This window comes from Chelonoidis abingdonii, chromosome 9 (assembly GCF_003597395.2).
Source record: "Chelonoidis abingdonii isolate Lonesome George chromosome 9, CheloAbing_2.0, whole genome shotgun sequence".
NCBI lineage: Eukaryota > Metazoa > Chordata > Testudines > Testudinidae > Chelonoidis > Chelonoidis abingdonii.
In genome coordinates, this window is record NC_133777.1 from 79,132,445 (window position 1) to 79,148,708 (window position 16,264).

The 16,264-nt window shown below is 45.0% G+C and overlaps 2 protein-coding genes across 2 annotated transcripts in view; both read left to right on the plus strand.

Moving 5' to 3' along the window:
- PLEKHO2 (pleckstrin homology domain containing O2) overlaps positions 1–16,264 on the plus strand; it is a 115,104-nt gene that overhangs the window by 91,584 nt on the left and 7,256 nt on the right. The window lies entirely within an intron of this gene.
- ANKDD1A (ankyrin repeat and death domain containing 1A) overlaps positions 1–16,264 on the plus strand; it is a 22,162-nt gene continuing 5,898 nt past the window's right edge. The window contains exons 1-11 of the mRNA XM_032766022.2: positions 1–98; positions 1,867–1,965; positions 2,578–2,676; positions 4,956–5,060; positions 6,523–6,621; positions 7,603–7,701; positions 9,309–9,407; positions 10,746–10,844; positions 11,651–11,749; positions 13,119–13,217; positions 15,961–16,056. Of these exons, the coding sequence (XP_032621913.1) occupies positions 51–98; positions 1,867–1,965; positions 2,578–2,676; positions 4,956–5,060; positions 6,523–6,621; positions 7,603–7,701; positions 9,309–9,407; positions 10,746–10,844; positions 11,651–11,749; positions 13,119–13,217; positions 15,961–16,056 (1,041 nt within the window). The 5' untranslated portion in view covers positions 1–50. The remainder of the gene's footprint in view (positions 99–1,866; positions 1,966–2,577; positions 2,677–4,955; positions 5,061–6,522; positions 6,622–7,602; positions 7,702–9,308; positions 9,408–10,745; positions 10,845–11,650; positions 11,750–13,118; positions 13,218–15,960; positions 16,057–16,264) is intronic.

Below are 16,264 nucleotides of genomic sequence, written 5' to 3' on the forward strand. Positions count from 1 at the left end.
ATTCAGAAAAAGAATTCCACGAGGCAGCAAAGCGGAACGACATAGCCAGGATGCAAGAGCTCATCAGGACAAGGGTTAATGTCAAAGCCAAAAACAATGTAGGTGCCTTTTGCTTTCTAGCTGCAGAGGGAACTCTCGGAGCTGCAGCCAGTTAGCGTCCAAACTGTGTCTCTAGACATACAAGAAATGTTACTCTCCTCATTAGTTGCTCCTCTGGTTAAAGGGTAAAAGCACTAACCCAGGGCCGAGTAGTCAGTAGTAGAGCACATTCTTCAATGCATTGCATCCTGTATCAAAGTTGCTGCCCCAGTGCAACCCCTCCTGGTTGGATGTGGCATTGCAGTATCTTTGTCTCAGTTTCCCCCACTGTCCTTTGGCCTACTGCAGCTCATCGAAGTCTAACACATGTAAACAGAACCAAACCTTCAGCCCAGCTGTGCTCAGTTGATGGCCATCTTGTCACATACGTGCTGCTGCTGCTCTGTGCCAGCCGCTTGTCTAGCTACAGGCTTCTGTTTCTTGGTAAACCCCGTGGGCTCAGAGGCTGGCACACTCCTCCCCTGACTCAAGGGTTCAGGCAGACTACAGCTCCTCAGGGCCCCTGCCCCCAGTCAGGCTCTGGCTCACCCCCTGTAGTAGCCTGTCTGCGCCTCTCAGCCTTGTTCGGGCTGCATCCCAGAGAGAGGAAACTCTCCACTTCACCTCACTTCACATCTTGGGCTTCCCCCTGCCAACTGGGCTCACCCAGTTTTTCATGGTGGGGAAAAAACCAGTTCCCCTCTCACCCAACTGGCCTTTATCTCTAATTAGGCCTGGCCCATCCTCCAGGAGCACCCAGCCTGGTTAATTGGCCTCTTGGGCCCACATTAACCCTTTCACAGCATGCATGGCACAAACACCCCAGGGCACGCGACCTAAAAGGATTTGAAAGTTGTAGACACTGTGGAATGAAAGGAGTTGATTAGGGTGATTCCGAGGGGCTATAACTAAAAATTACATCGAGTCTCAGGAGGTTTACTACCAGTGAAGGTCTCTTCAGTCTCTCTGGGTGACAATGCACAGAGTATGTTGCAGCTACAAAGACAGGCTTTGATCTCACACTCCTCATGAACTCAGAACTGCCCTTGTACTGGTCAGCAGAGCCGTGGGAAATTTGGGTGCACAAGGAATTCAGACTTGTGGCCATATGTAAAGATTTATTCCATCCATCCCTCTATTCAGGTGCTGCCATAGCTCTCCTCTGTGCAGAATCTGAGCACCTTGTTCTTTGGTCGGTACCACTCCTTTTATGGGTGGGCTTTTCCAATATGTGCCCAGGCCCCCATTCCAGAGCACGAGAACCCATTGTACTCACTCACTGGATGGGGCTCTGCATGAACAAATGGGTCCCTCCCAAATATTTACAGAAATGCTTGGGAAAATTATCCCTGAAGCCCGTAGGCTGAGATTGTCCCTAACTTTGTTTCCCTTCAGAGAGATCTGATGCATTTATCATTAGTCCTACTTGCTTCCAACTCATGCTTGTTTTTAAAACAAAGACTTAGATTCCTCACAGCATAGAGCTATATTGGCCCAAAGACCCTAGTGGCTCAATCCTACAGTCCTTGCATTGCAATGGGAGCTTTGGCTGCATTTAGATTCCAGGGTCTGGCCCTGAATCTGCAAAATCCAGGGTGTCCACTTGCCTTTCATCCTCCATTTCATTACAGTACCCTATGGTGCAAGATGCATTGTGGTGCGTGAATACGCACTGTGGGTGAAATCCTGGCCTCTTGGAGGCAATAGGAGTTTTGCCATTGACTCCGCTGCACTGGGATTTCAGCCTGTGCTTGTATCCACCTTACTTTTCCCTTTCCTCCTTTCCAGACAGACAGGACTGCTTTGCACTGGGCTGCTGGAGCTGGGAGCGAGCAAGCCGTTCGTCTGCTGCTGGAGCACGAAGTCCCAGTGGATGACAAAGACAGTGTATGAGCGTGACTCTCTTTTGCAGCCTGTTGCAGGTTGTCTGCAGAGGTTGGGGCCGGGGGATTTTCCTACATTAAATGTAGTGCTGGTAGAAGGCAAGAGATCAGCAGCCCTGGAGGCAATATGGGCATCAGCCATGCAAGCTTCCTTCTGACTGTGTCTCAAAGCGCTAGAGGTGAGAAGGTCATTCAGGGTCCATGAAATCCCTCACTGCTCTGCTGAGGCTGTGAACCAGGCTGCAAGGGAGGACCCGCTCAGTTGGTGGTTTGTGAGGGTGGCCTGCTAGATAGCAAATGGAGCCCACCAAACCAAGCCAGCAGATGGGAACAACTTTCTGCCAGTGGATATGAGATGCCAGCCTAGAGGCAAAAGGCTGCTTACCAGTCACTGATGCAGCTCGCACCCCGAGCCGGGGTCCTGGTGAGGAGACAGGGAGCTGGGCCAGAAAATGGGGAAACACTGAAACATTTTATTTATTTAATTTTTATCTCCATTCAAATTGCCTTTGCCATTTTGAAGACTGATGAACCGCTGCAATGTTTGGGGGAGCGGGCGGGGCAGGGAAGGGCTATCACAGGAAGGGTGGAAATGGCTCTGTTTCCTTTGGCACAGTTCGGAATGAATGCACTCCTCCTCTCTGCTTGGTTTGGCCATCTGCGCGTTCTTCAGATCCTCGTGAACGCCGGTGCCAAGATCAACTGTGTCAATAAGGTGAGGCAGCTTCCTCATGCGTCCTGATGCCAGCTATTCATTGCCAGTAGGTGACAGGGAGAGAGAGAGGCAAGGGGAAATTTCAAACTAGTCTCCTGTGTGTAATTGCAGTGGGGAAAACCTGGGAGTGCTGAGAAAGCAGGAACCAGGAAAAAACTAGAAAACCTGACCCTTGTAAGCACTGCGGGGCTGTCTGCACAGAGGAAACTGTTGCTTTTGGGCGTCCGCACAGAGCGTGGTACTTGTACCTGTACCAGTGTCTTCTAAAGCATCTGTATCATAGTTCTAGTGCCGTTACTCCTCTTACATGATTCCGTGGGTGTTCAGATCTTATAGTTCATTTTTGTAATATTATAAGAAGAATATATCCATGGGCTTAAATCGAGCTACAGCCCTTCCTCCCTGCCCTGGGCAGTAAACTCCTCCAGATCTCTCAGCAGTTCAATATGTGTAGCAAATCCAGGGGAATATGACAGTCCGTATTCTGTGCGGTATCACTGCTTTTGAGAGAAATGATGAGGTGTCGTATTACTGCTGCCACATTCCCCTATACCCAGACTCAAGCCATCTGTGTACATGATATTCCTGCTGAAGGAAGGTCACTTCCCAGAGGAGTGTTATAAAATGAATTCATGCTACATTATGTCACGGTTATGGTGTTTGCACACTCTGACTGCTCTGGTAATGAGGGTGTGACACACAGAAGCGTCTGCAAGAGGTGGATAGTTAAAGGTTATTTCCTCCTGTGACATGGCAGGGGCAGCATCCAGTGGTTCCAGTAGCTGCTGTTCCCTCTGCGATGTCTAACATTCGACTCCATTCTCTCTGAGAAGGATCTGGCCAGGAGACTGGACTTTATAGCCAGGCTGCAGGGAATTTTGGGGATTCAACCTAAATGAGTTGAAGTGGCCTCCCCAGTTTGGAGCTGTTCTGATCTCTGTCAGAAACCTTTGAAACTGTCATGTCTGTGTGTTGGGAACTTGTATTTTTGATGAGAGATGTCCACAAGTCAATATACCCAGCCTGCACAACAGAGAACACAGACCTTTTATTAACGATGAAATCAGAAGATGTGAGCCATTTTTATGGCAATTCTACAAAACAGCTAGAGATAGACAGTGAGTTTATTATCATGATGGGATGGCTTCTTTGTGAGGATTGTACATTTTTTGCCCGGTCTATGATAAACACATGCTGTAAACTCCCATGATTGTGTAATGCATGGAAAGGTTCACATGGCATTAGGAAGAAATATTGCAACACTCACTACCATTATTAGCTGCTTTAATCCCTCTCATCAGCTATTGGTATTCTATACTAATTCCAGAGAGGAGATACGCTATAATGGTTGGAGTGGGGGAGTAGCAGTCCAGGTTCCGTTCCTGACTCTGACTCAGTATATGACTGGGTCATCTTTTTGCACCTAGGTTCATCTGTAAAATGGCTATAATAATTTTTGCTGCAAAACTGTATATGGCTTTTTCAGCTCAGGTTTGTATGGTACTTTGAAAGCGTAAGATGGAAAGTGCTATAGAAACGGACAATATTACAGCAGAACCTCAGAGGCCTGGGCTACACTAGCTGGGAGGGTTTGAACTAAGATACACGACTTTGCGTAGCTGAAGTTGAAATATCTTAGTTCGACTTACCTGACCATCCTATGGCAGCGAGTCAACTGGCACGGCTCTCCCGTTGACACCGCTTACTCCTCCTGCTGAGGTGGAGTACGGGCGTCGATTAGTGGATCGATTTATCGCATCCAGACGATTTATCGTGATAAATCGATCCCTGATACATTGAACACTACCCGCCAATCCGGTGGATAGTATAGACGTACCCTAAGTTACAACATCTGGAGAATGGAGGTTGTTTGTAACTCTGACCAAAACGCTGTGGCTGTTCTTTCAAAAGTTTACAACTGAACATTGACTTAATACAGCTTTGAAGCTTTACTATGCAGAAGAAGAATGCTGCTTGCCCTTTACTTTTTTTAGTAGTTTACATTTAACAATTCCGGTGCCAAATGAGGTGTGTGGTTGACTGGTCAGTTCATAACTCTGCGGTTCTACTATATTAATAAATCAGCAGTAGGTGTGTTTAAAAATCAACCTCCGTTGGGCCAGAGCACATCAGTTCTTAGAAGCAGTGAGCAGCCATCCACAGCACAAGCTGACCTAGCTGCTGCCAGATGGGTTTTCTAACAGGAACAAGCTGTTAAAAAAAAATCAAGCAATTTAGCTGCTGATTCAGTAAACAAGTATGGTTTCTTCCCTCTGCAGAATGGCAGGAACCTGCTGCACTGTGCAGCTCAGAGAGGTCACATCAAGGTGATGGAATTCATTATGGAGGACCTGGAGGACGTGCATGTGGATAAGACAGACAAGGTAGCAAGATGCTGGACTGCTTTTAGTTTCATAGGGCCTGATCTTGCTCCATTGGCATTAATGGGAACATTCTCATGGACTTCAACAGAAGCAGGATCAAGTCCTCGGGGCCAGATTTTGCACTCAGATGCACACAGAGTGCAAATCTGGGTTGCGGCTTTAAGAAGAACGTAGCAGGGCTGACTCCTCATTCACACCCAGATTCTTGATACCTTTGCTCATGTTACATAGCACCTCGCTGTAACAAGACTGTACAGCTATTAAAGTGACACCACTCCTGGAGTAAGGTGCTAGTCAACAGGGGCAATGGAAGCAGTGTAGCCTAGCAAACAGGACACTTGACTGTTACTGAGAAGAGCAGGGTTCAATTCCCAGATCTGCCACTAGTTTCTTGGGTGACCCTGGGCAAGTCAGTTTCCTCCTCTGTAAAATGAGGCTAATGATACTGACCTCATTTGTGAAGTGCTTTGAGATCTATGGATGAAAAGTGCTATGTAGGAGCTAGGGATTATTAAGGGTATCATACTCCAACCTCTGGTTCTCAAGCAAAGGCCTGTAGCAGGAGGTGAATCTTATGTCCCATCTCCATGGTGATTTGACTCTGGCTCCAGTCAGTAGAGAATTCTACAGCAAGGGTCCTCAGCTAACGCCCTCTCTCCCACGCTAGTCCCTTGGAGTTTCAATCCAAGTTCCATTAATCAAATCCTGCTCCCCTAACATGGCTGATGCAGTGGGCACTGTGTAGCAGTTTCCTTTTCTTATTATTATATCTCCCACAGGTCTTTTACTGATTGATTGCTGCCCATGTGTTCGAGCAGCAGGCTGCTTTTTCAATCTGTTAATAAAGAAAGCACTTGCATTTGCAAGACAGAACCCCAGCACCACATTCTGCCCTCCTAACGCAGAACCCTGACTGATGTCAATAGCCGCCTTTCTTCCCTTACCACACACTTCCTGCGGTGATCCATTCGCTTTGCTGCCCAGAAAAAGTGGGTCGAACATGCAAATTACCTTTAGCCGAAACCTTTATTAAAATAAATGACTCACCAGATAACTGATACTGCAGATCGTTTTCCCTTTCTCCTTTTTAAACTGTAGTTTCCTTGTGATAAACCTTTTACTTTCCCCTCTTCCTGTAAAATAAATACTGAGATTAACTTGCCCTTTTATTGTGCCAGATGAAACCAAAGTACACCAAACTGTTCGTACCCGGGGGTGGCTCAGCTCAGCTTGTTTCTATAAAATCGCCTCCACATTTAAAACAAAAAACCCTTTGCACCTGGTGATTTATGCTATTACCTTTAAAGTACAGCACTAATACCTGGGGTTGAAATACAACCAGCCTCCCAGGATGTGAGTATTCACAGAGACATTATTTTTGGACCTTTAGCAAAAATCACGGTGTTTGTGTTTTCCCAGTTTCCCACATTTCTTCTTTCTTTCTTTTTTCTTTTACCTAAAGATGGACAAGACGGCATTTCATCTGGCTGCAGAGCACGGGAGGTTAGAGGTGGTGGAGTTCTTGATTGGGTCAGGTTGTAGTCACAGTGTTAAAGACAAGGTATGGAAAGCAAACACCGTTGAACAGGGCCAGAGAAATGTAACCAGGGACTAGATGGCTTAAGGGACTGTTAATGGCATATGGAGCTGGGTGGCTGCCTGAAATCTAGCACAGGTGGGTTCTGAGCATAAGCTCATGAGCCGGTCACACAGTGGTCTGCAGTGTTTGTGCCAAGGAAATTTCCCCCTGGCTGTTTGCACTCCAAGTGCACCATCATAGTGGAGCAAGGACAGGGGTGACACTCTTCCCTGAGCTTTCTGGATGTCATAACTCTAAGGTACATTGCAATGAAGTTACAGCCTGACTCTACCAGAAAAAGCCGTCCCATTGGCTTGTCTGCAGGCAGATGATAGGCCCCTCGTGGGGAGAAGGACACAGTAGGATTTCTATCCTTGGGCCCAGACTGAGAGGAATGACAGACGAAAGGATCATCAGTTCAATCATCTAGATCAAGGCATGTACATGCTCCTACCATTTGCTGAACATTAGGGGCGCTCCTACATTTTGATGATGGGAGATGTCTCAGTAACTAGACAGATAAAGGAGATAGAAGACATTTGCCCCATTCAGAGAAGGTCCACGAGACCCATGCGCCATCGTTCTGTAGTGTGAAATCTGAGGCATTACTGACACTACAGTGATAACAGGATCCTACAGCAATGGGGGACTGACACGTGTTCCATAACAGTAATAATTAACATGACCTAGGATATACATTTGGGGATCTGAGAGAAGCATATTATTGTTACAAAGTAATGGTCAATGTATATTAAGAGTCTCCTAGACTTCCCTTTGATGCACTAAAGCATCTTCATCAGAATTTGATCTTTTTTTTTTTTAAAATGATGATTAACGCATAAGAGAATGACTACAGGATTTGCAGTCAGACTAAATCACCCTAAATATTGGCTTGCAGAGAGTTGCTTGTCTGAGTACTTGATCATACAGTTTATTTACACACAAAGCAATGTTTATTTGCAGGAAAAGAACACAGCCCTACATTTAGCTGCTAAAAATGGGCACCCCACGGTGCTGCAGAAGATTGTAGAAATTGGACTGGACCTAGAAGAAAAGAACATGGTGAGTGCAAAACAAACCAGACCAGATCGTCCCTTTCATCCTTAGAGGTGATCTCCCACACCAGCTGATTTAACCAACCCTACTGGCCAGGACTGATGGGACTGTATCTAGAACAAGTTTATGTAGCAATCTGATTTTATTTAAAATGCCCTGATCCAAAGTGCTGGGCATGTGTAAAAAATATCGGTGAAAGAACAAAATACCTGTTGGACCAACAGCCAAGCCCCAAATCCCTCCTTGTCACACTTGTTTATCTTCTCACCCCTGCATATTCAGGATGCCTAAACAGCTAATGAATTTTGTTTTAAAATAAATCTTGCTGAAACAATGTTGCCTTAGTCACTGAACAAATCACCCATCTGTGTGAGATCTTTCTCTGTACAGAAGAACAATGAAAGAGTCTGTGATTGGAACGTAGTTAAGGCTTTCTGAGGTTTATGCATTTCAGTTTGAGTGTTTATTTTCTTAGCAATTTTTGATTTTTATGTAATGTCCAAAAATCGGAGGAGATTCAGGGCTTTCTTTTTGTATATACAGTATAATGAGTAATCTCTCTGTAATGTTCCCTAGTGCAATGACATAGTACTGTTTCAAGCAGCACTATGTTAAAGCACGTTAGGGAACCTTTAGTGCACGCCAGCAGGGTCTACATGGACCAATTAATGTGCAACACATTAGGGTGCTTCAGAAATCATGCTCCCATAGTCCACGTTACTGCGCCATGTAGACAAGCCCTTAGCTACAAGGAAGCATTTCTGCTGTTTATTGGACAAATAAAAACAAAAATGAAATCAGTATTGGGGAATTTTGTTGGTTAAAACCTAAAATCAGAAGACCTAAACATAGTTAAAACCCAGGATAGCAGATAGTGGCTCAGTAAAGTCCTTAGCAATTGCAGGGCACACTACTAGTTAAGTTTATCAGGGTTCCTCTTATATCCTATTTAACGCTTTCTTTGCAGAGTAAATAAGATTCTGGTGAGGTGACATTTGATACTCCCTGGGATTTGATACTCCCTGGGAGTACATTTTAATTATTTTATTATAGTGTGGGTGTTCTTGTTGATGGACAAAAAATATCTTTAAATCACATTAAGCTTGTGACCTTAATTAATAGTAAATTACAGGGTTAGGCATGGAGTTCTTTTCACACTCACTCTTTTGTGCCTGGGTAGAATTGCACTAGCTAGTACGTGTGGGTGAAATCGCTTTGCTTGCAGACCCTGGGGCAGATGAGTTAAAGAACAATGTATTAAATACGACTGATCAGAACAATCAGAGTCCCATGCTGCATGCAAAACTCCCACTGCAGTCTGTACGGAGTGAGGCATTCACTATATTGTTAGCGTGCGTGTATTAATTTCCTTCCTTTTTCTAACTGTAGTCTGGAGTGAGAATGAACCCCTTGGTCCTTAGAACCATGATTTTAACACATCAGTGATTCGGAAGATGAGCTGCCAAAGAAGCCCAAGTTAATGAATGGACTCTTCTACCGCACAGCTGTGGCTTGTCCTTCTCTATGAAACAGAGAGTGACACTTATTTTATTAAAGGCTCTCACAGCCTAAACTAGTATGCCCATGTCAAGCTTGTTCTGCTGTGTTTCCAGGAAGGTCTGACTGCTCTGCACTTGGCTGTGGAGGAAGGCCACTACGACTGCGTGAAAGTCCTCTTGGAAGCTGGTTGTGACGTTAATGCCCAAACCCAGGTGAGTAGGAACGGTCCGAAGATCATTCTGTCTCTGAGCACGTCACGTTTGTGCTACTTGTAGCAACTGTGTGGCTGGCACAGCCTTTCATACGCAGGGCTAATCTCCACCTTCTGGAATGCTACTTCGGCTAATAAAGTATCAGTGCAGAGTGGAAAAGCCATTTGCCCAAAGGCTAGGCCTCAAACTCTTGAATGTGAGCTGCTTTGCCCAGAAGGTCCTGGCGCAGGCAGTTGCCATTATGGTATTTTGTCAACATGTACCCTGGAATTTGTAGTAAGGTCTCACTTTCCGTCCCAGCTTTGGTGGGTCATTGGCTGCCTGTTATTCTGTCACCAAACACAGACTGACTTGTTCACTACAGTGGACACCCTGCCTCCACAGGAATTCCCTTAGCCCTGATCTACACTATGAGTTTAGGTCCAATTTAGCAGCGTTAGATCGATTTAACCTTGCGTCTGTCCACACGAAGAAGACATTTTTGTCGACATAAGGGACTTTTTAAATCAATTTCTGTGTTCCTCTCTGATGAGGGGATTAGCACTGAAATCGACATCACCAGGTCAAATTTGGGGCCGTGTGTGGTAATCCGCGTTCTCAAGGGACAGTGCAGCTTGGAACCAGCCAACAGATGAGGCACTTCTTCAGTGCCAGGCCAAAGGGAGCAAGCCAGCCGTCCTTTTGTCATGTGAAGTCTGGCCCAGGGTGGGAGAATTATTCACTACCAATTAAACTGAAGTTCCCTTGGTGGGGATGGAATCTAATAGTGCTGTAGCATCAGACTGAACAGGTATCGTCTTCCCTCTGAAAACATGTACTGTCTGAGAGAACAGGACAGCCTATCAGGGCAGATTGATATGAGAATATTACAGGGGAAAAACAACACCCAGCAAAAGATAATTAGGGTTTTCTGAAGGATAAAGGGGAAATTGGGAGATGGCGAAACTCATCTGAATTTTGTATCTTAGAGAAGATTCCCTCTAAATGGGTCAGTCCTGCATGCCTTGTACCTCCAAAACTCCTGATTTCACTGCAGGGCATGAGCAATCGAGGCCATTCAACCAAATAGTTGCATTCCTGTGTGAAAGTAGTTATGGCTTTGGTTGTGGCACTAGCCAGTTGAAATCTATCATCCTAGTATTGTCGCATCCTTAACTGTGTGCACTGATTTCCTCCCTCGCTCCCCAGTGGAAGGAATTGCAGGGAGAACCCTTGGGGTGGGATCTAAAACAACTGGGATCACTGGGAAGCAGAATGAGCAGACGCCCTGCTCGAAATACGTCCTTTGACTTGATAAAAGGTCCCGACTAATATCGGCCTTGTTGCTGTCTTTCTCAGAAAGCGATGACCTGCCTTCATTATGCAGCTCTCCATGGCTATGAATACATGGCCAGGATCCTTGTTGATGCAGGAATCTACATAGATGCAGTTAATCATGTAAGTCATATTAAATGGCTTTAAGCATTGATGAAGAGAGAGCGCCAAATTCCAGCTTTCTTTCAGCTTGGCAAAAATATACAGGGCTCAATTCAACACTGCAAAAGTAAGTATTACTGCGAGCCCATATTCTGGCTAATCACAGCACTCCATTCAGCCAAGGCAAGACTTGTGGGTGGGAGAACATGCCCTCTGATCTTGGGCCCTGCCTGAGAATGCCCCTTGGCAGCTCAGTTATGGAGTGCTTACCATATGGAGGGGAGCCAGAATTCGGTAGAAAACTGCTGCTCCCTCAGGCCACCCCGAGTCTGTGTGCACCTGTGCATAGACTATCGCCAGCCATTGTCAGGAGAGATGGGTTCCAAGAAAGCAGAATTCAGTTGCTGGTTGTGTTTCATATGGCAACAGTAGCCGCAAGCTTGTTCCCATGGACTTCAGCAGGAAGAAGGCTAAGCCTCGCCGTACATCATTCCTTTGTAGAACCTGGAACAATCCTGGCTGCAGTTTATACGTTAAGCCAAAGGCTGCGTGAATGGAAGTTATATTTCAGAAGTAGCCATTGTGTTCCAACCAAGACGCCCTTGCTGTTAGGAACCGGGACGTAGGCTGTCTGGCCTAGTGGGCAGAGCAGGCATCCAGGTCAGAGAATGGAAGTGGGGGTAAGAACCAGAGTCAACTGCCAAGAGTTAGGGGGTAAGGATATTGCCCCCCCTGCAAGCAGATTCCAGGACCCCAGACTGTGTGTGAGCTAGAGACCCCAATGCCTTTTCCCCCTCATATGCAAGTAATGCACTTTCTTCCCACAGCAAAATGCATCAGCTGTGCACATTGCAGTGCTGCAGAACTTCCCAGCCATCGTTAAACTCCTCATCGACACAGAGTGCAACCTGGACATCCCGGATAACGTAAGGCTGGGAACTCTTCCATCTCTGAACCATGAACCACATGAACCGAGGTTTTAAATCAGCCAGTTCTGAGCAGGGGTGGAGGAAAGAACAATGCTTTTAAATGTGGAAAACATGGACGTTCAGCTCCTGAAACATGAAAACGGCTGAATTGTTCACATTTTCCAAGCAAATTCAGGGCCCGACCCTAAGTGCTCTCTGTGCGTGGAATTCCTGTTTTGTTCTTTGGGTGATGGATACACAAAGTTTGCCGTTTCAGCCCCTCACCTCTGAGCTGTACACAGAGAGAATTTCAGCACAGAAGAATATTTTGAGACAGTTAAGAATGACTGAAAATGGGGGGTAAGGATGGATTTGGTTGGCTCTCAGTCAAAATTGTGGTCTCACGAATGACAAGTCTGTAACACAAAAATATCTGTGTAACCTAGCATTTGATTTTAGTTATTATTCATTCTACTCTTGCAGTTATCTCAATGCACGCTTGCTTGCTTCATGCTTGCATCAAATTGCCACATTATTTTGTTTGGTTTCTTTTATATTTCCCGGGATTTTCCAGAAGTTCTTCAGTCTGAAACCAAAAAAATCACAACAGTGGTATCCATGTTGACCTGCGGCCTTACGTGCCATAGAATGTAGTGGATATTGGCTCTGGCTCCAGTTGGCCAAGATATTTTGTTGCTGCTGTGGTCATCGCCTATGGACGTCACTTAGAGCAGATTCTCCATTTCCTGGGCATCTCTGCTTGATTTACAGGGTTTAAAAAATTTCCTTCCAATAGTCCCAAAGGTGATTTGTATAATACAAGAAGTTCATCCATCTTTAGGCTGAAATACATACTGTCAAGGACTTCCTAGTGCTGGTACCAGCCCAGGCCATTGTTATTTCTGAATGGCTCTAGCAGTTTACTGTGGGCCTATTCCAGTTGATGGGAGACATTATGCTGACATTGAATGGGCATGAGGGAGAACAGAACTTGCTCCTCTGTACACACTTAGCATTGTCTCCCAGTAGAATCATAGAAGATTAGGGTTGGAAGAGACCTCAGGAGGTCATCTAGTGCAAACCTCTGCTCAAAGCAGGACCAACCCCAACTAAATCATCCCAACCACGGCTTTGTCAAGCCAGGCCTTAAAAACCTCTAAGGATGGAGATTCCACCACCTCCCTAGGTACCCTATTCCAGTGCTTCACCACCCTCCTAGTGAAACAGTGTTTCCTGATATCCAACCTAGACCTCCCCCACTGCAACTTGAGACCATTGCTTCTTGTTCTGTCATGTATTGTTATAAATGGTCATATTTATTCCCATCATTCCTCACCAGCATTTCCTCCCAGGTATTTCATCTTGCTTCTGGTTTCTTTTTACACAGAGGCAGCAGACACCACTCCATATCGCTGCAGAACACGGGAGACAAGACATAGCTGAGATGATTCTTATAGCAGGAGTTAACTTGAAGTTAATTGATAAGGTAAACATTCTTAGGGATGGGATAGATGTGTGGGGATTTGGAGGAAAGACATGTTTTGTTTGATCTCAGCCCATGAATAAAACTGACAGTGTTATTAACATACAAACATTTTCAATGAATAAACAGTTAAAATAATGCTTTTTTATTGGGGAGTGGGAAGGGTGTGTTCAATTTTGAAGGGGATGTGAATGATTCTTAGAAAAGTACAGGGTAGTTCACTCTTTGCTATGCGAAGTTCTCAGACCGGACTCCTGCTACTGTAGGGTGACCAGATGTCCCATTTTGAAAGGGACAGTCCCATTTTTTTGGACTTTTTCTTATATAGGTGTCTATTATCCCCCACCTCCTGTCCTGTTTTTTCACAGTTGCTATCTGGTGACCCTGTGCTACTGCCATATATTTTCACTTACACTAACTGAACAGTGTTATTCTGTAGTGATCATTAATAACAAATTATAGGGATTATAGTGCAAAGAAACATTTTAATGGGTAAAAAATAAAAGATCCAGTGTGTGTAGATCTGAAATACCCAGCATTCAGTGCTCTGCTTGCTGGGGAGAAAAAAGAAACCCCAGAACTCCAATTAACTAACAGAATTTTAAGAGCACCAGGCAAATTCTGTTCTTTGTTCTGAGAGTGTAGTTGGGCATATTTGCATATGTCGGGGGGAAACTCAAGAGCATTCAGCCACAGGTTGGTATCAGAGCTACAATTCGCTATGAAGTTAAACAGCAGCACGTTTTATAAACAAAAACCAAACCCAAAGATTTAGCCTTAGGTACTAAACCCAAATAAATGTTTGTGGTTGCCAGCATCTGGCAGCTCCTGGATCTAGAGCAGTGGCTCTCAGCCTTTCCAGAGTACTGCACCCCTTCCAGGAGTCTGATTTGTCTTGTGAACCCCCAAACATAAAAACTACTTGCTTCCAAAATCAGACATAAGAATACAAATGTGTCGCAGCTCATCATTACTGGAACATTGCTGACTTTCTTCTTTTTACCGTATAATTATAAAATAAATCGGAATATAAATAGTATACTTACATTTCAGTGTGTAGTAGATAGAGCGGTGTAAACAAGTCATTGTATGAAATTTTAATTTGTACTGATTTCGCTAGTGCTTTTTATGTAGCCTGGTGTAAAACTAGGAAAATATCTAGATGAGTTGATGTACCCCCTGGAAGACCTCTGCGTATCCCCAGGGGTACATGTACTCTTGGGTGAGAATCACTGAACTAGAGGAAGACACTGCACAGGGAAAACGTGCTTGCTGAATTGAGGACATTTTATCCCCAGTACAAAGTGAGAACTCATTACCAAAAAGCCAACCCCAACACAGAATTCCTCTCCTAGTATGCTGCATTTATTTCTGATAACTGATAGATACAAAGATAAGATAGACAGATGATATATGTATTCCAGTCCCATTCCTCTCTATCTATGCACACAACAGTTCATACAATATACTGTTCATACATTAATAGTCAAACTGATTGAGTTGTTTTCTAGGAGATGGTTTCTGTTCATACACGTACTGCAGAAATTTGTGGGATTACACGGATCGGTTCAGATTCATACACCTCAGTGAATCTATTGGACAAAGAGCTGTAGTTCGTCTCAGACTTAACATGTCTGGGGGGATAGCTCAGTGGTTTGAGCATTGGCCTGCTTAAACTCAGGGTTGTGCATTCAATCCTTGAGGGGGCCACTTAGGGATCTGGGGCAAAATCAGTACTTGGTTCTGCTAGTGAAGGCAGGGGGCTGGACTTGATGACCCTTTTCAGGGTCCCTTTCAGTTCTAGGAGATGGGTATATCTCCATTATTATGTAGTACTGAGTTGTGCCCTTGGAGACACGGGTGCAAACGTTCAGTACTCCGTGAATGTAAAGTGCTTTGAAGCCCCCTGTCCCTGGTGAGATCAGAGACATTTAGGGCCAAGTTGTGGTTGCTTCTGCCTGATGCAGTGTAGAGAAGGCATGGTTGCTCTCAGAGAGGGGCATAGGGAACTTGGTTCTGTGCAGGGCACAAGGCAATTAGCACAGCTCCCAGAGCAGAAGAGAAGGCGAGCAATGAGTGGCATTCAGCATCTAAAGGGACAGATGACTGGTTGGGTTGGGAGAGTGGCTAGAACCTGCCCCCTGCACTTAGTGCTCAGTGGTGCAGCTTGTGCCATTTTGAGACTCCCTCTAGCACCCCCTGCAGGCACTAGGCTTGCAATGCACCCAATCCACCTTGCCTATATAAATGATTGCTGATCCCCTTAGTCTGGCTTCTGTAAACCCTGCTCCTGTAACAACAGGTAAAAATAATTATGCTTTAATCTCTTAAAGAGCTGTGAATAAAGTAATGATGGATCACATTTGCCTATCACCAGTAGTAATAGAGGTGTTTCAGCTCCCACATATGATGTAAGATCCATAATCACTGCAGATGGATGAAATGGAAGGATGGTCCAATGGTTAAGGTGCTGGCCTAGGACCTGGGTTCAAGTCCCAGCTCCACCACAGATTTCTTCTGTATCCTCTTAGACATCACTTTCATCTTTCGGGGCCTCAGTTTCCCATGTGTAAACTGGGGATAATAGCATAATCCCTACCACAAAGGTACCTTAAAGACTGGGAGGTGCTCAAAGACTATGACGACAGGGGGTGGGGTGGGTGTCAGATTAGTCTCTAAAATAGAGAAATGGTGAATATACATTTTGAGCAAAATTGTTCTTTTTTTTTTTCCTTCTTAATTTCAGCAAGGAAAAACATCCCTGGATGTAGCTGCCCGGGGTAATCATATCAACTTGGCGGACATGATTATCAAAGCAGATCGGTTTTACAAATGGGAGAAGGTAGGCAGCATACACTGAGCCGAGTAGCCTTAAAAACATCCTTTATATGAGACAGTTCTCTGAGCTCATCAGTACAAGGGGAAGAGAAATGCAGATGATCCCATGGCAAACAACTCTGTTTTCATCGGCCACTTAAAAAAACGACAACAAAGCAGCCCACAACTGTACCACAGACTTTGCTTATTAACATAGGAGTCCCTGCTGTTAA